Raw genomic sequence first — 26,910 nt, 5'->3', positions numbered from 1 at the left:
CTGACTTGGAACTAAATAGCCGTTCCTTCACTGTCGCTGGGTCAAAATCCTGGAACTCCCTTCTTAACAGCACTGTGGGTGTATCTACCTAACATGGTCTGCAGTGGTTCAAGAAGGCAGCTCAGCACCACCTTCTCAAGGGCAATTAGGGATGGGCAATAAATGCTGGCCTGGACAGCGAAACCCACATCCCATGAATGAATTAAAAAAAAACTTAAGACTCAAAGCTGCTGATGTAATGTGTTTGTTCAGGTGAGTGTAAGTAATAGCAATGATCAGGGGTATAACCGTGTCAGTGGAGACTTATCCCCTGTATAAATCAGGACCCACTAGAATGGATCAGCTCAGAGTGTCTGCTGGAGCTGTGGGTTCCAGGCTGACAGAAGTCTCTGCTTCTCACAGAAATGGGATATTTAGTAATGCTTCAGATCGCATTGATTTATTATCCTGTACTTGCAGCAATTGGAGTTCCTGGTAAGCCTGTATATCAGTTGATAATGGTGTAACTCGATGTTTACTGTGCTGCTGTACACGGTATTATTTACCACTGTGTTTCACCCAGCCACCTGTTCTTTACCAGCGATTTACTGATGGAATCTCCTGATTGTCTACTCTTTCAGTCTTGCAGGAGCTGCATTATATTTAATGGTATTGGTTTTAGTAACCCTGGAATAGTTACTGGATTATTGTGTTTATTTAATATATTTGAATCAGATGTCTCGGTTAGGATCAAGAATAAGAGCATCAGGAGATTTTCACAGTTTCGTGATGTGCAACTAACCGGTCCTGCAATATTTTGATGATTTTTTTCGCTGTTTGATAACAAGACCTCCCACAATGTCAATGCTACAAGGAGGCAGCAAAATATTCTCCCAACCCAATAACATGGTTCAGTTTAACTGCGATTTCAATGTATTTATTGGTTATCACTGTTATAAAATATATTGTGCATGTCTGACACTGCTTCAGAGGTCTGGCTACTGAACTGAGTTTGCTGCTGCCTCTTTCACATCTCCTTCTCTGCTTCACTGTGGAGTCTTCACTGTCACTGGAATTCATTGTAAAATAGAAAGTATTGATGTGATGTTTTATTGGTTTACACTCGATCAGTTGGAATCAAGAGTCTTTCCATTTATCTGTAGATTATCAGCTGCACCGCTGGTGTTGGTGCTTTATTAAATAAACAATCCCACATTCTAACGGTGTACTTTATAATTCCAGGAGAAGGAATTTCAATGATTGTGTGGTTTCTTTGGAAGAAGCTTTCGATTCTGTTTATTCCATGCATTGAAGATGAAGTGAAGAGGGTAGGTGAACAGGTGGAGATTTGTGTGCTCTGTAGACACATTAAATTATTCACAGAGATTTCACCATTCAACAAACCAACTCTGAGAATAGAATCATTGAACATGGGGCTGGTGAACAGGCGCAGAATGTGAGGAATAAATCGCATGTGAAAAGTGGCATGAAGTAACAGTTTGCAGGGTGTGAGGAGTCCAGACAGTGAGGGAGGGTAACTTTGAAAAGGAGCAGGGAGAATGAAACAGAGGGAAAAAGATAACCTGAAGGAAAGTGACAGAGGAAGCATCAGAGGTGTGAATAAATCACTAACATTAAGTGCTGGAATATCCAGAGAAGTTAGTCAGAGAAACTGCGAGTTGAAGTTATCAGTTGTCAGATTGAGTTAATTTTACTGAAGGACTCGATCCCTCAGTGTTTATTTCTGTCAGGTCCAAATTTTGTTTTGCAGAAGGTTCCTATTCCTTACTTAGTGTATTGACTATATTGTATAATCAATGAAATGTTGTCCAGCACCAATAACTACAGGTATTATTGTTTGAATGTATTCATTGAGTTGTGTTACTGGGATTTCTATATTAGTTTTGCACGAACGCTTTGCTGCAGTCACTCCCGCTGAATCTCAACCTCTCCTCTCACTGGATTGAATCCTTTGTCTCCTCATCCATTGCTTCAGTTTATACACTTTCCCAAACCATCTGATCTTGTCTCCTCTCCTGCTCTAACATGACGAGAGTGGTCCCAAAGGAAGAGTGCTAAATATGGGGAAGGCCAACTATGCCAAAATTCGGCAGGAGCTGGGGAATGTAGATTGGGAGCAGCTGTTTGAAGGTAAATCCACATTTGATATGTGGGAGGCTTTTAAAGAGTGGTTGATTAGCGTGCAGGAGAGACATGTTCCTGTGAAAATGAGGGATAGGAATGGCAAGATTAGGGAACCATGGATGACAGGTGAAATTGTGAGACTAGCTAAGAGGAAAAAGGAAGCATACATAAGGTCTAGGAGGCTGAAGACAGATGAAGCTTTGAAAGAATATCAGGAATGTAGGACCAATCTGAAACGAGGAATTAAGAGGGCTAAAAGGGGTCATGAAATATCATTTGCAAACAGGGTTAAGGAAAATCCCAAAGCCTTTTATTCATATATAAGGAGCAAGAGGGTAAAGAGAGAAAGGATTGGCCCACTCAAGGACAAAGGAGGAAAGTTATGCGTGGAGTCAGAGAAAATGGGTGAGATTCTGAATGAGTACTTTGCATCGGTATTCACCGAGGAGAGGGACATGACGGATGTTGAGGTTAGGGACAGATGTTTGATTACTCTCGGTCAAGTCGGCATAAGGAGGGAGGAAGTGTTGGGTATTCTAAAAGACATTAAGGTGGACAAGTCCCCAGGTCCGGATGGGATCTATCCCAGGTTACTGAGGGAAGCAAGAGAGGAAATAGCTGGGGCCTTTACAGATATCTTTGCAGCATCCTTAAACACGGGTGAGGTCCCGGAGGACTGGAGAATTGCTAATGGTGTCCCCTTGTTTAAGAAGGGTAGCAGGGATAATCCAGGTAATTATAGACCGGTGAGCCTGACGTCAGTGGTAGGGAAGCTGCTGGAGAAGATACTGAGGGATAGGATCTATTCCCATTTGGAAGAAAATGGGCTTATCAGTGATAGGCAACATGGTTTTGTGCAGGGAAGGTCATGTCTTACCAACTTAATAGAATTCTTTGAGGAAGTGACAAAGTTGATTGATCAGGGAAGGGCTGTAGATGTCATATACATGGACTTCAGCAAGTCGTTTGATAAGGTTCCCCATGGTAGGCTGATGGAGAAAGTGAAGGCGCATGGGGTCCAAGGTGTACTGGCTAGATGGATGAAGAACTGGCTGGGCAACAGGAAACAAAGTAGCAGAGGAAGGGAGTTTCTCAAAATGGAGACGTGTGACCAGTGGTGTTCCACAGGGATCCGTGCTGGGACCACTGTTGTTTGTGATATACATAAATGATTTGGAGGAAAGTATAGGTGGTCTGATTAGCAAGTTTGCAGACGACACTAAGATTGGTGGAGTAGCAGAGACTGAAGGGGACTGTCAGAGAATGCTGCAGAATATAAATAGATTGGAGAGTTGGGCAGAGAAATGGCAGATGGAGTTCAATCAGGGCAAATGTGAGGTGATGCATTTTGGAAGATCCAATTCAAGAGTGAACTATACAGTAAATGGAAAAGTCCTGGGGAAAATTGATGTACAGAGAGATTTGGGTGTTCAGGTCCATTGTTCCCTGAAGGTGGCAACGCAGGTCAATAGAGTGGCCAAGAAGGCATACGGCATGCTTTCCTTCATTGGACGGGGTATTGAGTACAAGAATTGGCAGGTCATGTTACAGTTGTATAAGACTTTGGTTCAGCCACATTTGGAATACTGCGTGCAGTTCTGGTCACCACATTACCAAAAGGATGTAGATGCTTTGGAGAGGGTGCAGAGGAGGTTCACCAGGATGTTGCCTGGTATGGAGGGCGATAGCTATGAAGAGAGGTTGAGTAGATTAGGATTATTTTCATTCGAAAGGCGGAGGTTGAGGGGGGACCTGATTGAGGTGGACAGAATCATGAGAGGTACAGACAGAGTGGATAGCAAGAAGCTTTTTCCCAGAGTGGGGATTTCAATTACTAAGGGTCACGAGTTCAAAGTGAGAGGGGTATTGTTTAGGGGGGATATGCGTGGAAATTCTTTACGCAGAGGGTGGTGGGTGCCTGGAACCCGTTGCCAGCGGAGGTGGTAGACGCAGGCACGATAGCGTCTTTCAAGATGTTTCTCGACAGATACATGAATGGGCAGGAAGCAAAGAGATACAGACACTGAGAAAATAGGCGACATGTTTAGATAGAGGCTCTGGATCGGCGCAGGCTTGGAGGGCCGAAGGACCTGTTCCTGTGCTGTAATTTTCTTTGGTCTTTGTTCTTTGACCATTTCCTTCTCTCCCTCCCAATCTCACTCACTGGCTCCACCTGCAGACGCCTCTTCCAAATAAGTCCTAACCATGAAACTCACTGCAGCATCTCTCAGCCTTTTCCCATTCTGTACCAGCCCCTGTCGGCTCTCTGAACCCACAGCAACAAATCAGCTGCACCTTCCGCTGTCTCCAAACCTTCCTGACCAGCAGTCTGGAGACATATTCCCATTTGTCCCATTGGATTCCATCTTTATAAAACCCCTTCTCATTTCCACACCAGTACTGCATCCTCACTCAGTACTCCCAGTAGATCTGGTGCTGACTTTATTCACTTTCTGCATCAATTTCCCAATACATTATCAATAATTGTGTTTCAAACATTTCACGGTGACAAGGTCACTGCCCAGGTCAATGAATCAGTTTTCACTGTTCAATGCAGCAACCAAGCTGGAAATTTCAGCCCAGATCCTCTCAAATTGCTGCTTTGTCTCCAGGTCTGATCAATAATTTCTCTGCTTCCTTTTTTCTCTCTTCCAGTTAACTTGGTGGCGATTGTGATCCTGTCCCGAGGAAAGTGCGGTCTCTCCAAATGTATCACTGTCTACCTGGTGGGAATGGCAGTGTCTGATCTCCTGGTCGTTATCACTGGTCCCATATTGTTGCGGATTGCTTCAATTTATTTCCCAGATTCATTCCTGTTCATTACTCCTGTGTGTTCTCTCAGCATCGTTCTGTGTTCTGCAGCCACATGTATTTCTGTCTGGCTCACAGTCACTTTCACCTTTGATCGATTTGTGGCCATTTGCTGTGAGAAGCTAAAAACAAAATATTGCACCAAGAAAACAGCGGCTGTGATTGTTGGAACAGTGAGTGTGCTGGGCTGTTTACAGTCTGTGCCCTGGTACTTGACAGTGGAACAAGATTACTTCATTGATAATCTTCCCATTGGTTGTGTCCTTAAACCGAGCTTCTTCACCTCCCCCGTGTGGGTCACATTTGAATTGTTTATTTACATTTTAACCCCTTGTGTCCCGTTCTTTCTGATTTTACTGCTCAATGTTCTCACAGTCAGACGTATTTTATTCTCCAGTAAAGTCCGCAGGGGATTCCGGCGCCACAGCAATGGAGAGAATCACAAGGACCCGGAGATGGAGAATCGGAGAAAATCAATTATTTTACTCTTCAGTATATCCAGCAGTTTTATATTGTTATGGATAACCCGGGTTGTGTTTAGAATTTATAGGCGAATTGCAGATATTCAGGATTATTCCTCCGACACTGACCCTGTCTATATCACAGATTACACATCACTAATGCTGCAGTTTCTCAGTTCCTGCACCAACACGTTTATTTACACTGTGACCCAGACTAAATTCAGAGAGGAGCTGAAGAAGGCGGTGAAATACCCTCTCAATCTCATTGTTAAATTAGTGAAATCATAGAAAGAGATAAACACTGCAACTAAATCTCATTTCATATTCCATTCACTACCCTCCCCACAGGACAGAAATGTACATTTCATATTCACAGCACTGAGCCCTATAATTATTTTAAATTTGATTCTGAGATTATATTATTGAGAATCTGACCGATTGAGTTGGGACTTGCTCTGCCTCCCTCTCACCATCTCCATCTGCTGGTGTCCCGGTCTCACTGCAGTTACTGCCCCCTCTCACCATCTCCATCTGCTGGTGTCCCGGTCTCACTGCAGTTACTGCCCCCTCTCACCATCTCCATCTGCTGGTGTTCCGGTCTCACTGCAGTTACTGCCCCCTCTCACCATCTCCATCTGCTGGTGTCCCGGTCTCACTGCAGTTACTGCCCCCTCTCACCATCTCCATCTGCTGGTGTCCGTGTCTCACTGCAGTTACTGTCTCCCTCTCACAATCTCCATCTGCTGGTGTCCCTGTCTCACTGCAGTTACTGACCCCTCTCACCATCTCCATCTGCTGGTGTCCCGGTCTCACTGCAGTTACTGCCCCGTCTCACCATCTCCATCTCCTGGTGTCCCGGTCTCACTGCAGTTACTGCCCCCTCTCACCATCTCCATCTGCTGGTGTCCCTGTCTCACTGCAGTTACTGCCCCCTCTCACCATCTCCATCTCCTGGTGTCCCTGTCTCACTGCAGTTACTGCCTCCCTCTCACCATCTCCATCTGCTGGTGTCCCTGTCTCACTGCAGTTACTGCCCCCTCTCACCAGCTCTATCTGCTGGAGTCCCTGTCTCACTGCAGTTACTGCCCCGTCTCACCATCTCCATCTCCTGGTGTCCCTAGCTCACTGCAGTTACTGCCCCCTCTCACTATCTCCATCTGCTGGTGTCCCTGTCTCACTGCAGTTACTGCCCCCTCTGACTATCTCCATCTGCTGGTGTCCCGGTCTCACTGCAGTTACTGCCCCCTCTCACCATCTCCATCTGCTGGTGTCCCTGTCTCACTGCAGTTACTGCCCCGTCTCACCATCTCCATCTGCTGGTGTCCCTGTCTCACTGCAGTTACTGCCCCCTCTCACCATCTCCATCTGCTGGTGTCCCAGTCTCACTGCAGTTACTGCCCCCTCTCACCATCTCCATCTGCTGGTGTCCCTGTCTCACTGCAGTTACTGCCCCCTCTCACCATCTCCATCTGCTGGTGTCCCAGTCTCACTGCAGTTACTGCCCCCTCTCACCATCTCCATCTGCTGGTGTCCCTGTCTCACTGCAGTTACTGCCCCCTCTCACCTTCTCCAACTGCTGGTGTCCCTATCTCACTGCAGTTGCTGCCCCCTCTCACCTTCTCCATCTGCTGGTGTCCCTGTCTCACTGCAGTTACTGTCTCCCTCTCACAATCTCCATCTGCTGGTGTCCCTGTCTCACTGCAGTTACTGCGCCCTCTCACCATCTCCATCTGCTGGTGTCCCTGTCTCACTGCAGTTTCTGCCGCCTCTCACCTTCTCCATCTGCTGGTGGCCCTGTCTCACTGCAGTTACTGTCCCCTCTCACCATCTTCATCTGCTGGAGTCCCTGTGTCACTGCAGTTACTGCCCCCTCTCACCTTCTCCATCTGCTGGTGTCCCTGTCTCACTAACAAAAACAAGAAATGCTGGAATCACTCAGCAGGTCTGGCAGCATCTGTGGAAAGTGAAGCAGAGTTAACTTTTCGGGTCAGTGACCCTTCTTCAGAACTGACAAATATTAGAAAAGTCACAGATTATAAATAAGTGAGGTGGGGGTGGGGCAAGAGATAACAAAGGAGAAGGTGCAGATTGGACCAGGCCACACAGCTGACCAAAAGGTCACGGAGAACAGGCAAACAATATGTTAATAGTGTGTTGAAAGACAAAGCATTAATACAGATTAGGTGTGAATACACTGAATATTGAACAGCAGCAAGTGCAAACCTGAAGAAAAACAACCTGAAAAATACATTATTATCCCTGTCTCACTGCAGTTACTGCCCCCTCTCACCATCTCCATCTGCTGGTGTCGCTGTCTCACTGCAGTTACGGCCCCCTCTCACCATCTCCATCTGCTGGAGTCCCTGTCAATCTGCAGTTACTTCCCCGTCTCACCATCTCCATCTACTGGTGTCCCTGTCTCACTGCAGTTACTGCCCCCTCTCACCATCTCCATCTGCTGGTGTCCCTGTCTCACTGCAGTTACTGCCCCCTCTCACCTTCTCCATCTCCTGGCGTCCCTGTCTCACTGCAGTTACTGTCTCCCTGTCACAATCTCCATCTGCTGGTGTCCCTGTCTCACTGCAGTTACTGCCCCCCTCTCACCATCTCCATCTGCTGGTGTCCCTGTCTCACTGCAGTTGCTGCCCCCCTCTCACCATCTCCATCTGCTGGTGTCCCTGTCTCACTGCAGTTACTGTCTCCCTCTCACGATCTCCATCTGCTGGAGTCCCTGTCTCACTGCAGTTACTCCACCCCCACACCTCACCATCTCCATCTGCTCGTGTCCCTGTCTCCCTGCATTTGTTGTCCCCTTTCACCATCTCCATCTGCTCGTGTCCCTGTCTCCCTGCATTTATTGTCCCCTCTCACCATCTCCATCTGCTGGTCTCTCTATCTCACTGCAATTACTCCCTCCCTGTCACCGTCTCCATCTGCTGGTGCTCTGTCTCCCCCAGTTCCCCAATTATTGGTGCCTCTCCCGATCCCCTTTGAGTCAGAGGGATAGAAACAGAGAGTGAGGGACAGAGAAAGACAGAGATAAATAGTGACATTGAGAGAAACAGAGCGAGAGGGAGAGAAAGACACTGGGAGAGGGAGAGAAACAAATGCAGAGGGACAGGGAGAGAGACAGTGACAGCGGGTGAGAGACAGAGAGAGAAATATGGAGAGGCAAAGACACAGAGTTTTAGTAGAAACATTTTCAGCTGATAATGTTGAAAATATATTTAAATATCTTTTTATCCTGGGACTCCATACTGAAAAAAAACTGGCTGCTCTAAGCAATGTCATTTGAAAGGAAACATTGAAGCCAGTTGTTGACTCAATTGGTAGTAATCTTGTCTCTGTGTTATTGGAGGGGAGAAGTCCATTGTCATGTTTAATATGGATGAGAAATTGACGTTCTGTTTAACTCTCGTTCTTGAAATGTTGTCAGTGGGAAGTGAGGAAAGTGCCGGCAGACCCTGAGTCACTTTAGCAGCAGGGCACAGATGTAGATGTACAAAGAGACCTGGGTGTCCTCATCAATACGTGCTGAAAGCTGACATGCAGGTGCAGCAAGTAGTTAAGATGGCTAATGGTATGTTAGCCTTTATCACAAGAGGATGAGAATACAGGAAAAGAGGAGTCTTGCTTCAGTTGTACAGAACCTTGGTTAGACCGCACCTGGAATACTGTGTGCATTTCTGGTCCCCTTACCTTAAGAAGGATATCATTACCATAGAGGGAGTGCAACAAAGGTTCACCAGACTTCTTCCCGGGATGACGGGACTGTCCTACGAACAGAAATTGGGGAAACTGGCCCTGTATTCTCTAGAGTTTCGAAGAATGAGAGGTGAAATCAATGAAAATTACCAAATACATAAAGGGATAGACAGGATAGATGGAGGTAAGATGTTTCCCCTGGTTGTGGAGTCTAGAACCAGGGGATGCAATTTCAAAGTAAGGGGGAAGCCACTCAGTATAGATATAAGAAGAAATGTCTTTTCTCAGAGCGTTGTAAATATTTGGAATTCTCTCCCCCAGAGGGCTGTGCAAGCTCAGTCATTGAGTATGTTCAAAGTAAAAACTGACAGCTGTCTAAATACAAATTAAATAAAGAGATATGGGGATAATGTGGGAAACGAGCATTGAAATGGAAGATCAGACATGATCGTGCTGAATGGTGGGGCAGGCTCGATGGGCTGAATGGCCTAATCCTACTCCTATGTTCCTATGGAAGTGGAGAAAGGGTGTGAGGGGGCCCTGGCACACATACACACAGGGACACAAACTCACATACAGACACACAAAGAAAGCGGGAGAGAGAGACAGACAGAGAGAAAGAGAGAAAGGCAGAGTGAAAGAAACAGACAGAGAGATTGAGAGAGAAGGAGCAACAGAGAGAGGGAGAGTCAGAGACAGAGGGAGAGACAGAGAGAGGGAGAGACAGAGAGAGAGGGATAGACAGAGGGGGAGAGAGAATCAGAGAGGGGGAGATTCAGAGTGAGAGGGAGATTCAGAGAGAGAGTCAGAAAGAGAGGGAAAGTCAGAGAGAGAGGGAAAGATAGAGGGAAAACACAAGAAGACAAGAAATAGGAGCAGGGGTAGACCATATCTCCCATCAAGCCTGCTCCGCCATTCAATAGAATCATGGCTGATCTTAGGATTCAACTCAGCTTCCCGCCTAGTCCTCACATCTCTTGATTCCATGAGAGGCTAAACTTTGGTCTATCCCAGCCTTAAATGTATTGAACGAAGGAGCATCCACTACCCTCCGGGGTAGAGAATTGTAAAGATTCACAACCCTTTGAGTGAAGTAATTTATATTCATCTCAATCCGAAATGATCAGCCCCTTATTCTGAGACTGTGCCCTCTTGTTTTAGATTCCCTGACCTGCGGAAATAATCTCTCAGTGTCTACCGTTTCCAAATCCTTTAGAATTTTATATGTTTCAAGGAGATCTCCTCTCATTCTTCTAAACTCCATAGAATACAGGCCTAGTCTATTTAATCTCTCTCTTTCCCTCAGAACTGTCTGTTTCTGCACCCTCTTTCGAATCGTATCCTTTAGTTTATATCACCTCACCTTATTCTTCCTACCTGTGGAAGATGTGGGTATGGTTCTTAATGACTACATCACATCTGTCTTCACAAAAGAGGAGACTATTCTGACATTGCCGTCAAGGAGGAAGGGTTTGAAATATTGGATGGGATAAACAGTGAGAGGGGAAATATTGAGGGGTTTAGCATCTTCGAACGCTGATAATTCACCAGGCTCGGACTGTTAAGAGATGCAAGTGAGAAAACAGCAGAGGCTTTGACCATCATTGTCTGATCCTCTCTGGTTACAGGCGTGGTGCCAGAAGACTGGAGGACTGCTAATGTTGTACTCTGGATGAACAAGGGAGAAAGTAATAGACTAATTGATTACAGGCCACCCAGCCTAATCACAGTGGAGGGCAAATTATTGGGAAAATTTCTGGTAAACAGCATGAATCGTCATTTCCAGCACAGTCAGCATGGATTTGTTAAGTGAATATCGTGTCAGAATAGTTTGTTGATGTCTTTGAGGGGGTAAGTAGGAGGGTCGATGAAGATCGTGACTCATCACCGGCTTCTCAAGGGCAATCAGGGATGGGCAATAAATGCTGGTCTTGTCATTGATTTCCAGATCCCGTGAATGAATTTAGCACAGTGTCAGCTCCTGTACCTGTGCAGTACACAGTGGGTACAAAGGAATGATTCACTCCTGTGTCTGTGCTCTGTCATGTTCTAAGCACTTACCTACACGCCTTTCCACCTTCCATAAAACCTTGCTCACATTGATGGTCACACATATGCCATACAGATTAATATCCGCAGTGAACATTTTTAATCGTTAGATTTCACCTGAAACTGAACAGAAGATAGAGAGTGTCAGAATAGCCCCGTGCTGTAGCTGTCCTGGGAGGGTTTGATGGGGGCAGTGTCGAGGGAGATTTACTCTGCATCAACCCCTGTTTTTTATATGTCGAGGGGGGATTTATTCCTCAGGCCCCCTTTTTATACATTTTTGAAATAACTTTTTAAAAATCGAATGAATAAACCAAAAAATCAAATTAATATGCTATTCTCGGCATCGACGATGCACTCCAGTCCCTGCAGTGCCCACCAGTCGCAGAAGGCCTCAAGCATACAAGTTGACACCACCTGCTCCTTCTCCAAGGACACCCAGGCACGAACCTAACTGCGGAACAGGGGCAGGCAATCAGGGCGGACGGATCCCCCGACGGCCCGCAGCCTGGACCTGTGAGTTGCTCCCTTCACCAGGCGCAGGAGCAGACAAATGAGGAGATCCTCCTCCCGGCCCATGCCCCCTCTCACCGGGTACCCAAAGATCAGGAGTGTGGGACAGAAGTGCAACCCGAATTTGAGGAGCAGCCCCTTCAAATACTCAAAGAGGGGCTGCAAACTCGCACACTCCATATATACGTGGAACACGGACTCATCCAGGCCACAGAAATTACAAGCAGCCTGGGAGTCCGTGAACCTACTTAAAAGCCTATTGCACGGGACTGCCCTGTGCAACACCCTCCACCCTCCAACCCAGGTCTCCGATGTAAAGGTAGAGGACTCCCGCATAGAGAGACCTCTACCCGGGTATCCCCTCGCCGCCAGATGGCAACACGAACTGCCAGGGCATGTCTGGCCAGCTGTCGAGGGTGAGGAAGTGGAGATGTGCAGGAGCAGCCCATACAGGAAACCCCTCTGCGCCGTTTGGAATGGCATGGAGGGCATTTCCGAGGGGCTATTCAGGTTGTGTGGGACTGACTCCCAAGGAGGGTTTCGGGGCATGGGTCTGATGAGCAGTTATAGCTGAGCGGGGGTCAGCTCGTCACTGCTTCAGCTACTCCTCCACCCACCGGTCCATCAACAGAGCTGCCTGTCCAGTCAGCCGAGGCGCTCTCCTCCGCTCAACGGGGGAGCGCCCTGACTTGAGGCAACCATGCTCCAGACTCTGAATAGATCATGGTAAAAGACAGGCAACTCCCTCAGAGAGGCACGGCTAACGGACTCCACCAGGAGCTGCGTGTCGTCTTGAAGGCAGTGACACTAGCGGAAAAAATACATCGGAAGTGCACACCTTCTGGGAGGATGCTTGGCATACAGGTATCTCTGCAGGGTCCAAAGGCGGGGAGTTGCAGCCTGGGTGCAGACACACACCAGCGACTGGCCGCCCTCCTCGATCGGGAGACTCAGGACCACGGCAGAGACCCAGTGTTTCCTCTTGCCCTGGAAGAAATTGTCAAGCTTCTTCTGGATCTTGGTAGTGAATGCAGGGGGTGGGGCCAAAGTGACCAACCAGTACCACAGCATCGAGGCCACCATTTGGTTTATGACCAGCGCTCGGCCTCTGTAAAAAAGCACTCGGAGCAGTCCTGTTCAGCCCCCCAGTCGAGTGGTGACTTTCGCCTACAACACCTGCCAGTTTGCCGGTCAGGTTTCCTCAGTGGGGTTAAGGTGGACTCCCAGATAGAGGAGGTGCTTGGTGCTCCATGCAAAAGGTGTTAACAACTCTGGTAGGGAGTCCACCCGCCACTGAACCACCAGGAGACCGAATCATTTCTCCCAATTGATCCTTGCGGTGGACGCGGTGGGTGCAGATCACCCCTTAGGCAGCAGGACGATGACCACCCTGCACCACTAGAGGGGCATCTGCCTGGTCGCCAGGCTTTCCCCCAGGTCACGTGCATAATCATCCCCCAGGATGTCCCAGTACGCCCTGAGGAACTCCATGGTCAGCCCGTCCAGCTCTGGGCATTTGCCCTGGTGGAGGGTGCCGGTCAGCTCCGCCAATGTGAGTGGAGCCTCCAATACTTCGCGCCCTCCGGGCTAACATTCAGCAGCTCCTCTCACAAAGCTCTGTGTGCATCCTTGCTGGTCGGATCCAGAGAGAACAACGCACTGTAATAAGAACAGACCAGGAGGCCCATTCCCTCTAGATCTGTGTTGGAGGATTCGTCGTCGGCCAGCAGCTCAACAAGCTGCTTATGGACACGCCGCCATCTTTCTTTGACTTTGCAGCCTTGATGGTGGTGGTGCCTGGGGGTACCTGGGGATCTGAAACGGGAGACAGCTCCCCACCAACAGATGGGCCCTGCACCTCAGGGTCCGGTGTCACCTCTGTGATGGGATGCCTTCTCCTCTTTTTCCACACTTGGGCGCAGAGGCTCTGAGACTTCCATGTCAATAGAGGCCTCCGTCTCTGCACCCTCCTTTTTTCCAGTTGCCCTGGGCCTTAGCCCAGCCCTGGGGCAGAAGGTTTCCCTGGGATCGGTCCTTGGGCTGTGTTCAGGCTCGGGTTGTACCACAGTCTCCAGGGGATGCCTCTCAGTGTTTAATTTGCCTCCGCAGCTTCCTTCCACTCAGGCGGGCACCCCCTCCCTACCGGAGGCCGTGAAAACCACATATTCCGGAACCGATTGAACAGTGGCTTTTGGAGGTGTAGGGAAGTGGGAGAAGGAGCAGCAGTGTTTCGCTGGACCACTGAGGTGCAGTTGACAGCCGGGAGGTTAGGGCAGTCCTTACGAACATGCCCCACACCCTTGCAGACATGGCACCATGCCCCATCCAAGGTTCAGAAGTCGGTGCAGGCCGTCCCCTGGAACTCCACATTGAAATGGCCATCCGTGAACTCCTCCTGTGCCAGCTGCATAAATAACTGGCGGCGGAAGGTGTACACTTGCCAAAGGCTGTTCTCCCGAAGACAGAGCTGGACTGGGGTGAGCCCTGTCTTTACTTCCCCCTGATGGTGCAGGTGGGGAAGGAGGAGCTCACCAGGAATGAAGGGTGGGACATTTGACAGAATGACCCTTTTGCAGTGGCCTCCAGAGGTCCACTGGCAGAAAGGTCCCACCCACGGTGAGCCCGTTGCTCAGGGCAAGGGACACTGCCCGCTCGGTCTTCAGGAAAAACACTGCATTCCCGACATCTTTGAGGCAGCAATAAAGACCGAAAGGCCGACAACCTTAGCCATTGCCTTCGCACATATCTCCATTGACATAGTAGGGTGGACGTAGCTCTTCACCCCAGGCTTCGATGTTCACAGCGCAAACGGTGACAGGGCAACAGGTGCAGCTGCAGCAGCGGCAGCAGCATACGTGTGAGAAGGCCCCACCACCAGCAAAGGGGGGCTTCCTTGGGTTCGAAGAGCTGTGCCCAATCTTAAGAAACAAAGTACACAACAGTTTTCTTTTAAACTTAAGCAATATGATGGAGGGATGGGAGTAGAGGAGGATCGGGCTGAAAAGGACCAGGACAGGAGTGGATAGGTGGCCGAGTGATGGAAGGGAGAGAAGGGCTGCAAGGATGTTACTGTGCAATTGGTGGTTGGAGCACCTCACTGAAGAAGCCACAGTCCAGTCTTCCCAGGAGTGTTCTTCACCCCAGTCAGATGGAGCCGCCCGGTTCTCTCCTTTTCATGCTGCTCTATAAAGACTGTCTGCAGCCGGGCAACTCCAGATATCCTGAGCCACACAGTTGGGGGTGGGGAGGGAGCCCCCTTTGTGCAGGATGGAAGTAAAACATAAGAGCAAGTACTGGGTTGGAGTGAGAGGGGAAATCAGCCAGGGTTCCTGCTCCTGATCACTGTCCAGTGACCGCTAGGTTAGAGAGAGCCGAAATCAGCCAGGGTTCCTGCTCCTGATAACTGCCCAGTGACCCCTGGGTTAGAGATAGGGGAAATCAGCCAGGGTTCCTGCTCCCGATCACTGTCCAGTGACCCCTGGCTTGGAGAGAGAGCGGGGGAGGTCAGCCAAGGTTCCTGCTCCTGATCACTGTCCAGTGACTCCTGGGTTAGAGATAGAAGACATCAGCCAGGGTTCTTGTTACTGATCATTGTCCAGTGAACTCTGGGTTAGAGAGAGAGAGAGAGGAATTCAGCCAGGGTTCCTGATCCTGATCACTGTCCACTCTGATTAATGTCTGCCCCTTCACTACCCTGCACCTTTGCTTTTTCATTACCTTTCGATTTTTTAAACTTCTTTTCAATTAAAGCCTCCCGCCTCCAGTTATTTCGTTTAAAGTCTTATCTACAGCCATAGATATATGATTCACCAGGACACTGGTCCCAGCATGTTTCAAAGGAAGCCCATCCCAATGGAACAGCTCTCTGCTTCCCCGGTACTCGTACCCATGAATCGGAACACATTTCTCCCACCCCAAACTTTGAGCAACGTATGTACCGCTCTAATCTTATCTACCCTACATCAATTTGCACGTGGCTCAGGTAGTAATCCGGAGATTATTAGCTTTGTTGTTCTGCTTTTTTCGTTTAGCCTCGAGCTGCTCAGAGTCCCTCAGCAGAACCTATTTCCTAGTCCTACCTATTTCATTGGTACCTACGTGGACCACGACAACTGGATCATTTCCCAACCACTCCAAGATCCTCTCTAATCCCGGAGGGATGTCCTTAACCATGACACGAGGTAGGTAACACAGCCTTCTGGACTCTCTATATTTGCTACAGAGAACAGTATCTATTCCCCTAACTATGCTCTCCCCTATTACAACTACATTTCTCTGTTCTCCCCCAATGAATGATGCTCTGAACCATGGTACTGTGGTCAGTTCGCTCATCCTCCCTGTAGTCTGTGTCCTTGTCCACACGGGGAGCAAGAACCTCGTACCTGTTGGATAAGGGCACTGACTGAGGCTCTTCCGAAGGTAAATTCTGGATCCCATACCTGCCTCACTCGCAGTCACACCCTCCAGTCACTGACCACGCTCCAAATTTGATGTAATTAATCTAACAACTGTGACTGCCTCCTGAAAAACAGTGTCCAGGTAACTCTCCCCCTCCCTGATGTGTCGCAGTGTCCGCAGCTCAGACTCCAGCTCATCAACTCTGAGCCGTAGGTCCTTGAGCAGCCAACACTTGCTGTAGATGTGGTCACCGTGGATCGCACAGACGTCCACCAACTCCCACATACTACAGATACAACATATCGTCTGCCCAGCCATCTCCATTCTATTTAATTAATTCATTTGGATTTCAGTATTTAAAAAAAAGAATTATTTAAGTGTACTCTTAACCTGTAATGACGTCTCCAGATTTACTCACTTGGCTAAAACAAAAAAACACACAAAAAGAGACAAGGAAGAAAGAAATATCCACCAATCACTTAACAGCTCTCCTGTGACATCACACTTTAATTTCTGCTGGTCAAGCAGGTCCACTGAACAGAACAGAGCGATTTCACCACCGTCACTGCTTCTGGTATCGGGCCTCGGCTCTTTTATCTCCCAGCTCCTCTCAACTGTGTGTTCCCACTTTCAGCACCACGGCGGCTGATTCTTAAACTGTGTCCCCTTGTTCTCGTCAGGTATGTTGGTCTTCGGTACAAGGGGTTTTGTGTACAGGAGTAAAGAAGTCTTGCTGCAATTGTATAGAGCCTTGGAGTCAAGCAGAGAATGGGAAAGAGAGGGACAAAGAGAGAGAATGAGTGAAATGCCTCAACACAATGCAGAAACACCACATACAACATAAACTCAGTTGTGACATTCCACTAAATTCACCTTTTAAAATATCCTATTCAATCTGCTCTGCTGCCATTTCAGGCAGCGCATTCCAGATCACAACAATTCAATATTTCTCCTCATTCTTCCCGTCTGGTCCTTTTACCGATTATCTTAAACCTGTGCCCCTTTGGTTCCTGACACTCCTGACACTGGAAACATTTTCTCCTTATTTACTCCGTCAAAACTCATCATCATTGTGAACATCTTGATTAAATCTCCCTCGTACCCTTCTCTGCTCTGAGGAGAACATTCCCAGTTTCTCCTGTCTCGCCACATTAACTGAAGTCCCTCATCCCTGGCACCATTCTAGTCAATCTCCTCTGAACTTTTCGGAAAGTCATCATGTCCTTTGCAAAGTGTGGTGCCCTCACAACTGGACACAATACTCCAGTTGAGGCCGAACCAGTGTTTTCTAAAGGTTGAACATGGCTTCCTTGTTTTTGTACTCTATGCCCTCACAGTGTGCACAATTATCTGAACATGGAGTGTGAGGGACACAGTGTGTACAATTACTGGAACATGGAGAGTGAGCGTGTGAGGGACACAGTGTGTACAATTACTGGAACATGGAGAGTGAGCGTGTGAGGGACACAGTGTGTACAATTACTGGAACATGGAGAGTGAGAGTGTGAGGGACAAAGTGTGTACTAATGCTGGAACATAGAGACTGAGAGTGCGAGGGATACAGTGTGCACAATTAGAGCACATGACGAGTGAGGATGTGAGGGACAAAGTGTGTACAATTACTGGGACATGGAGACTGAGAGTGTGAGGGGCACAGTTTGTGCAATTACTGGAACATGGAGTGTGAGAGTGTGAGGGTCACAGTGTGTGCAATTACTGGAACATGAGGAAGCTGCAACTTTGTGACACCTTCTGTAGAATTGCCGAATTGCTGTTTCCACGAAGTTGTGAAATTTTTGTCACTGTCTTTCCTGCTGTGTTGCCTTTCACCATTCGTTGTTTGCACAATTCTGGGCGGAGTTAGCTTCCACTTGCCCCGTGGCTGACCAGCATCGATTATAATTTGCTGAGTTATCAGGAAGGATGTTTCAGTGTGTATATAAACTCACTCCGGGAGCTAGGAAACCACCGAATGATTTCACTGCTGCTGTTCACATTGAAATCTCAGAACATCTACAACATCGCAGTCAGGATGAACAAGATTATCTTGTTTGATAAGACACAATTCTCTGGTCAAGGGAAGGATTTTATGGACAGTGTACCTGACCTTGGTTCTGCCTCCTTCTCCTCACTGAAAGTGGAGGGGAAACACTGGGTCGCTTACACCGTCACAAACTGCACCGGAGAGTTGACTGTTTATGGTGCAGGAGATCATGCAAATCTTGGTGAAATGGATAGAAAGATTCAAATCATTGCGCCTGGTGAAGGAAAATGTACTGGACCCAGAAATCGATTTATAGGAAGACATCAATATTCAAGGTGACAGCCGTCACATCACTGAAACCATTAGCGACCTGAGTGTTATTGGGTTCAATACTCGGACCTCATCCCATGTGGTGAAGGCAGGTCTTTGGGTTCTTTAGCAGGTGGTGAATTTTAATGGGGCGCTCAAGCTCCTCTTTCAGGGTGAAAACTGGCCTAATTACTGCGATAATAAGCTGTCTTGTGTCAGTTTCTTGCAGAACGGTGATCACAAAGTGTGAAAACTCAGCTGGAGAAGGGTATGAGCAGGTCGGTGCCCAGGCTGATCCGCTCTGAATGCTTCATGCCCACTTCTGACAGACTGTCCTCCCCTTTAATAAAGACACTGTCTGCAAGATAGAGTCTGCACCGAACATCTTTCACCAAATACTGAAACAGCTCCACGCAAACTGATTTCAAAATCTGTGTAACTCTGTGAAGCTCCACATTACTGTCCCTCGGTACAGGTCGGATTTGTAACTTTGCTTTTGCTCTGTCAGTTCAAAACCAATCAAATAAAATTCAAATGCTGCAAAGTCATCACCAATGTTTCCGTTTGAGTTTCTGTGTCATTTTATGAAACATTTGTTAATTCAAACAACAGGAAATGTTTGCAAGTAAGGCTTTAAATTTTTACAGTGACACAGAGCATCTTAAATAACCAGGTACAGGTGAGAGTCTGAGAAGGAGAATTAAATCCCTGCAAATTCAGGCACATTCCCGAGACATTGTCTCACAAGACTGGTCTCACAAAACTGAGTCTGCTTCTAAATTTGAGCACGTTTCAGTGCTGCAGTCTGTACAATAATATTGAAAATACCTCCTACAGAGCCGAGCAGAAGGCAGAAATGGTGTCTGCTTCCACGGGAGCACAGGAAGCTGAGAGGTGATTTAGTAAAACTTTTTTTAAAACAGCAAGGCCTTTTTTCAGAGAATAGGGAAAGATTCGGTTCACGGGTTCGTGATAAGGGGTCATCAATTTAAATTTTTTGTTGTGAATGAAGATGGATATTGGGAGCATTATCCACACCACCTTCACTTATTTATTATTTTTATTCATGGGAGGTGGGCATCACTGGCAAGACCAGCATTTGTTACCCATCCCTAATTACCCTTGATAACTGAATGGACATTTCAAATGGCATTTAACAATCAACCACATTGCTGTGGGTCTGGAGTCACATGTAGGCCAGACCAGGTAAGGACAGCAGATTTCCTTCCCTAAAGAACATTAATGAACCAGATCGGATTTTACAGCAATCGATGATAGTGTCATGTCAGCATTACAAAGAATAGCTTTCAATTCCAGATTTTTATTAATTAATTAAATTGAAATTCCACCAGCTGCCGTGATAGGAATTGAACCCGTGTCCCCTGGGTATCAGCCTGGAACTCTGGATTACTAGTTCAGTGACATTACCACTCTGGAGGTCTCACCTCCAACAGTCAGTGTGAGGAGCTCATGAACTTCCTCACTAAGATTCAGACCATGTGATCAGCTGACTCTGCTACTTCCCTCCCTTCCCCTTGCCGACCGAGCTAAAGTCCCTCTAAGACACCCCATCCTCCTTCCCGTCCTGGACCTGAACTTGTATCCTTCTCTAGCTTCTCTCCCCTTGTGCACCTCCTCAGCTCATCTTGTACAGTAGGCCCACCTCCTGCTCTCTCACCCCCTATTCCCACTGAACTGCTGACCACCCAACTTCCCCAACTGGTCCCATTGTGAGCAGGGGTCGGCAAAGTGTCCGTACACGGACTCCAGTGTCAGTGGTAAAAGTGTTGAGGTCTGGGACTGTTAATTTCAGAGATGAGAAATTTCCCATTGGCTTCTGTTTTCCCACCAGAGCAGCTTTAAAAAGGAATGCACCTGTCAGTTTTACAGCTGAATTGGAATTTCTAAGTTCAGATCTTTATCTAATGCTCATTAACAATCCTTTCCAAATTCACAGCTGAGTGCAGGAACAGCAGCTTCCAAACTCTGGACAGATTCGGGGCTTTCCGGCTGGTTCTGATTTTTTTTAAAGCCCTCTGGAACACCATGAATCTGTCTGAAGTTCAGAAACTGCTGTTCCTACTCTCAGCAACAGTCAGAGAGAGAGGGGCGGGGGGTGCAAAGAGAGATGGGGGACAGTGATGAGGGAGAGAGAGCGAGAGAGAGGCCAGAGAGTAAGGAGAGAGAGAGAGAGGGGGCTGACAGTGAGGGAGGGACAGAGAGGAGGGGAATAGAGAGAGAGGGAGACAGAGAGGGAGAGAGAAAGGGCAGGGGGGTGTCAGTGGGAGAGAGGGGAACAGAGAGAGAGGGACAGAGAGAGGAGGAATGAGAGGGAGAGGGAGCAGAGTGATACTGACGGACAGAGAGAGGGGCAGCAAGAGAGAGGGGCAGAGACTTGGTGACAGAGAAGGGGAATGACATGGGGGATGACACAGAGCGAGGGGACAACATAGAGAGGGGGTACAACAGGGAAGGAAGAATCGGGAGAGGGTTGACATATTGGGAGGGGGAGAGAGACAGACAGAGAGAAAGAGATGGGACGCAGACAGCAAGAGGCAGCGAGAGTGGGAGGAAACAGCAAGAATTAGTAAAGAGAAAGAGGGGGGAGAGTGATAGAGAGTGACAGAGCGATAGATGGGCAGAGGGAGAGGGGGGACTGAGAGGGAGGTGACAGACAGGGGAAACGAAACGGGAGATGACACAGATGGTGAGGAGACAACACAGAGAGGCGATAGAACAGAGAAGGGGGAACAGAGAGAGGCCTGACACGGATTGACTCCATCTCCCCCATCCTCACTCACATTTCCTCTCCCCACCCTGCACTCTGTCTCCCTCTCTCCCTTTCCCACATTCCCCCTTCCCACTTGCCCACACTCCCCCTCCCCCACTTCCTTTCCCCCCTCATCCTCACTGTCACTCATTCACACTCACTGCCAGCACTCTCTCTCTCCATCTCTGTCTCTCTCTCACTCTCTCTGCCCCTCAAGCTACTGCTGTCAGTCATCGCCAATTCCCTGGGCCTTGAGTTCGGCCTGCACATTCTCCAGATAATAACAGTCAGGCAAGCCATGGCAGGTCAGGTTTGAGCCAAGTTCCGTGCTGTGGTGGATCTCATTGCATACGACAGTGCGCAACTCACTTGTTGTGCTGGATGTCCCAGTGGCGCAGTGTAGAGCTCTCTCTACACTATTCACATCAAACACTCCCAGTGACACCAGCAAATGGAGATGGTGAGAGGGGGCAGTAACTGCAGTGAGACAGAGACACCAACTGATGGAGATTGTGAGGGGGGACAGTAACTGCAATGAGACCGGGACACCAGCAGATGGAGATGGTCAGAGACGGACAGTGACTGCAGTGAGACAGGGACACCAGCAAATGGAGTTGATGAGGGGGGACAGTAACTGCAGTGAGAAAGGGACACCAGCAGATGGAGATGGTGAGAGGGGTCAGTAACTGCCCAGAGAGGGGCACCAGCAGATGGAGATGGTGAAAGGGGTACAGGAACTGCAGTGAGACAGTGACACGAGTGGATGGAGATGGTGAGAGAGGACAGTAACTGCGGTGAGACAGGGACACCAGCAGATGTCAATGGTGAGATTGGGCAGTAACTGCAGTGAGATAGGGACACCAGCAGATGGAGATGGTGAGAGGTGGCAGTAACTGCAGTGAGACAGGGACACCAGCAGATGGAGATGGTGAGAGTGGGCAGTAACTGCAGTGAGATAGTGACACCAGCAGATGGCGATGGTTAGAAGGGGACTATAACTGCAGTGAGACAGGGATACCAGTAGATGGAGATGGTGAGAGAGGGGCAGCAACTGCAGTGAGACAGGGATACCAGCAGATGGAGATGGTGAGAGGGGGGCAGCAACTGCAGTGAGACAGGGACACCAGCAGATGGAGATGGTGAGAGGGGGGCAGTAACTGCAGTGAGACAGGGACACCAGCAGATGGAGATTGTGACAGGGAGACAGTAACTGCAGTGAGACAGGGACGCCAGTAGATGGAGAAGGTGAGAGGGGGCAGTAACTGCAGTGAGACAGGGACACCAGCAGATGGAGATGGTGAGAGGGGGCAGTAACTGCAGTGAGACAGAGACACCAACTGATGGAGATTGTGAGGGGGGACAGTAACTGCAATGAGACCAGGACACCAGTAGATGGAGATGGTCAGAGACGGACAGTGACTGCAGTGAGACAGGGACGCCAGCAAATGGAGTTGATGAGGGGGGACAGTAACTGCAGTGAGAAAGGGACACCAGCAGATGGAGATGGTGAGAGGGGTCAGTAACTGCCCAGAGAGGGGCACCAGCAGATGGAGATGGTGAAAGGGGTACAGGTACTGCAGTGAGACAGTGACACGAGTGGATGGAGATGGTGAGAGAGGACAGTAACGGCGGTGAGACAGGGACACCAGCAGATGTCAATGGTGAGATTGGGCAGTAACTGCAGTGAGATAGGGACACCAGCAGATGGAGATGGTGAGAGGTGGCAGTAACTGCAGTGAGACAGGGACACCAGCAGATGGAGATGGTGAGAGTGGGCAGTAACTGCAGTGAGATAGTGACACCAGCAGATGGCGATGGTTAGAAGGAGACTATAACTGCAGTGAGACAGGAATACCAGCAGATGGAGATGGTGAGAAGGGGCAGAGCAAGCCTCCCCTCAATTGTTCAGATTCTCAAAAAAATATAATCTCAGAATCAGATTTTAAATCATTTCAGGGCTCATTGCTGTGAAAATTAAATGCAATTTCTGTCCTGTGGGGAGGGTAGTGAATGGAATATGAAATGGGATTTAGTTCCAGTGTTTATCTCTTTCTATGATTTCAATAATTTAACAATGAGATTGAGAGGGTATTTCACCGCCTTCTTCATCTCCTCTCTGAATTTAGTCTGGGTCACAGTGTAAATAAACGTGTTGGTGCAGGAACTGAGAAACTGCAGCATTTTTGATGCGTGCTCTATGATATAGTGAGGGTCAGTGTTGGAGGAATAATACTGAATATCTGCTATTCGCCTATAAATGATAAACACAACCAGTGTCACCCATAACAGTATAAAACTGACGGATATACTGAAGAGTAAAATAATTGATTTCCTGCGATTCTCCATCTCTGGGTCTTTGTCATTCTCTCCATTCCTGTGGCCCCGGAATCCCCTGCGGACTTTACTGGAGAATAAAATACGTTTGACCGACAGAACATAGAGCAGCAAAATCAGAAAGACCGGGACACAAGGGGTTAAAATATAGTGAAACTATTCCAATGCCACCCATATGGGGGAAGTAATGAAGCTCAGTCAATAAAGACAACCCATGGGAACATTATCAATAATATTATATTGTTTCAGTGTAAAGTACCAGGGGACATTCTCTAAACAGCCCAGCACACTCACTGTTCCTACAACCACAGCCGTTGTTTTCTCAATGCAATATCTTGTTTTCAGCTTCTCACAACAAATGGTCACAAATCGATCAAAGGTGAAAGTGACTGTGAGCCAGACAGAAACTACTGTTGCTGCAAATCTCAGAACCCGAATGAGAGAACACACAGGAGTAATGCTCAGGAATGAATATGGGAAATAAATTGATACAATCCAGTTCAATATGGGATCAGTGATAATGACCAGGAGATCCGACACTGCCATTCCGACCAGGTAGACAGTGATGCATTTGGAGAGACCACACTTTCCTCGGGACAGGATCACAATCGCCATCAAGTTAACTGGAAGAGAGAGAGAAAAGGAAGCAGTGAAATTACTGATCAGACCTGGAGACAAACAGCAGTTTGACAGGATCTGGGCTGAACTTTCCAGCTTTGTTGCTGCATCGAACAGTGAAAACAGATTCATTGACCTGGGAAGTGCTTTACCAAAGTGAAATGTTTGAAACACAATTATTAACAATGAATTGGGAAATTGACAGAGAAAGTGAATAAAGTTAACACAGGATCTGCTGGAAGTAATGGGTGAGATTCAGTACCGGTGGGGAAATGAGAAGGGGTTTTACAGAGATGGAATCCAATGGGTTAAATGGGAATTTGTCTCCAGACTGTTGATCGGGAAGGTTTAGGAACTGCAGAATGCACAGTTGGTTTGTTGCTGTTGGTTCAGAGAACCGACCGGGCTGGTACAAAATGGAAAAATGCTGAGAGCTGCTGCGATGAGTTTGAGGGTTGGGATTTATTTGGAAGAGGCAGCTGGAGGTGGAGCCAGTGAGTGAGATTGGGAGGGAGAGAAGGAAAACGACATGTTGGAGCTGGAGGAGAGACAGGAGCAGATGGTTTGGGAAAGTGGAGAAACTGAAGCAATGGATGAGGAGACTGAGGATTCAATACTATGAGAGGAGAGGCTGAGATTCACAGAGAGAGAGAGTGACTGCAGTAGAGTATTAGAGGAAATCTAATCTATAGATCCCAGTAACACAACTCAATTAATACATTCAAACAATAATCCCTGTGGTTATTGGTGTTGGAGAACAGTTCATTGTTTATACAATATAGTCAATATATTTAGTTTGAACAGGGAATTAAGTATAAATTTAAACAAAGTTCTGATATCAGTCTCGTTCTTTATTGAATTCAGCAGTCACAGAGATTTTAAAGTGCAATATTTAAATAATGAATTATCATCAGTGAAGAACTGATTCGATTGTGTTTATTCAGTCAGTAAGTAATGGATGGGAAATTTCTACAAAACAAAATGTGAATCTGACAGAAATAAACACAAAGAATCAAGTCCAACAGTAAAATGAACACAATCTGACAACAGACAATTTCAACTCACAGTTTCCCTCTCTAATTGTCCTGGATATTCCAGCACTTTATGATAGTGATTTATTCACACCACTGTTTCTTTCTCTTTCTCTTTCCATCGGCTTTGTTTTCTCTGCTCCTTTTCTCCATCCTTCTCTCAGTCGCCCTCCCCATCTCTCTGGAGTACTCACACCCTAATGTTAAGTAATGTTACTTAACGCCACTTTTCACATATGATTTATTCCTGACATTCTGCTCCTGTATTTTGTTCACCAACCCCGTGTTCAATGATTCTGTTGTCAGAGTCAGTTTGTTCAATGCTGAAACCTCTGAATAATTTAATGTGCCTACTGAACACCCAAGTCTCCACCTTTTCACCTACATTCTTCAATTCATCTGCAATGCATGGCATAAACAGAATCGAAAGCTTCTTCCAAACTAACCTCACAATCATTGAAATTCCTTCTCCTGGAATTATAAAGTAGACCGTTAGAATGTGGGGTTGTTTAATCAATGAAACACCAACATCAGCGCTGCAGCTGATAATCTACAGATAAATGGAAAGACTCTTGATTCCAACTGATAGAGTGTAAACCAATAAATCATCACATCAATATTTCCTAATTTACAAGGTATTCCAGTAACAGTGAAGTAGAGAAGGAGATGTCAAAGAGACAGCAGCAAATTCAGTTCAGTAGCCAGACCTCTGAAGCAGTGTCAGTAACACGTTGAATTAAACACTATTTTATAACAGTGATAACCAATAAATACATTGAAATCCCAGTTAAACAGCACCGTATTATTGGGGAGGCTGGACATTGTTCTGTCCCGTTGTAACACTGAGACTGTGAGATGTCTCATTATCAATCAGTGAAAACAACAATCATAAAAATATTCCAGGACCAGTTAGTTGCACATCGTGAAACTATAGCAATGTCCTGCTGATCTGATTCTTGATCCTAACCGAGGCATCTTAATCAAATACATTCAATACACAGAATAATCTAGCAACAATACCAGGGTTACATAATCCAATATAATTGAAAGCATCTTCTGCAAGATGGCAAGAGTAGAGAATGAGGAGATTTCAGCAGTAAATTGCTGGGAAAGAACACACACAGTGAGAAATAATACCCAGTACAGCAACACAGTTAATATCGATTTACACTGGTAACAGTTGAGCCACTGGCATACCAGAAACTCCAATTGCTGCAAGTACAGGATAATAAATGTCTTCTATCTGATAGAGTACTGGATATTCCATTTCTGAGAGAAGCAGAGACTTCTGTTAGTCTGGAACCCACAGCTCCAGCAGGCACTCTGAGCTGATCCATTCCAATCGTCCTGATTCATGCAGGGGATACATCTCCACTGACACGGTTGTAGACCTGATCATTGCTATTAGTTACACTCACCTGAGCAAACACATTACATCAGCAGCTTAGACTCTGATGTAAATAATGTGGTGCATAAAACACAATAATTTCAATTTCAATGACAGTTTCTCAGTAAGACCTCTCTCGGGAATAAACCTGACACCTGTACTCAAACCGGATGGATGTTACAATTATGAGTGGCATCATTTACATTTTCCATATTATTGTATTGACCTTATTCATTCCTGGCATTTCTATTGCATCTGTAACTCACTGTCTGCACTGTACACTGAATCCAGTCACAAAAACAATCCCGTTTCACTCTGTTCCTGCCTTTTCCCAGTTAAAATGTGAACTTTGAGTCTCTGATGCGGGACCACGTTGAGGGTTACAGTCTAGAAACTACTGTAGGTGATGTTAGGGT

The 26,910-nt window shown here is 47.2% G+C and overlaps 1 protein-coding gene across 1 annotated transcript; it reads left to right on the top strand.

Moving 5' to 3' along the window:
* Positions 1-404: 404 nt before the first annotated feature.
* On the top strand, positions 405-5,684 carry LOC137359936 (probable G-protein coupled receptor 139). The gene is made up of 2 exons (XM_068025559.1): positions 405-474; positions 4,780-5,684. Exons 1-2 carry the CDS (start codon positions 405-407, stop codon positions 5,682-5,684), a joined length of 975 nt encoding a protein of 324 aa, XP_067881660.1.
* Positions 5,685-26,910: the final 21,226 nt, after the last annotated feature.

This window comes from Heterodontus francisci, unplaced genomic scaffold, assembly GCF_036365525.1.
Source record: "Heterodontus francisci isolate sHetFra1 unplaced genomic scaffold, sHetFra1.hap1 HAP1_SCAFFOLD_395, whole genome shotgun sequence".
NCBI lineage: Eukaryota > Metazoa > Chordata > Chondrichthyes > Heterodontiformes > Heterodontidae > Heterodontus > Heterodontus francisci.
Note: the sequence above shows the minus strand (reverse complement) of the source record. Positions and strands in the feature narration are given on the sequence as shown.

Bases quoted from the DNA above. Each gene is read 5' to 3' on its own strand.
- LOC137359936 (XM_068025559.1), top strand. From the start codon at position 405: ATGGGATATTTAGTAATGCTTCAGATCGCATTGATTTATTATCCTGTA. The intron at 475-4,779 runs GTAAGCCTGTAT...TCTCTCTTCCAG, and splicing joins TGCAGCAATTGGAGTTCCTG to TTAACTTGGTGGCGATTGTG.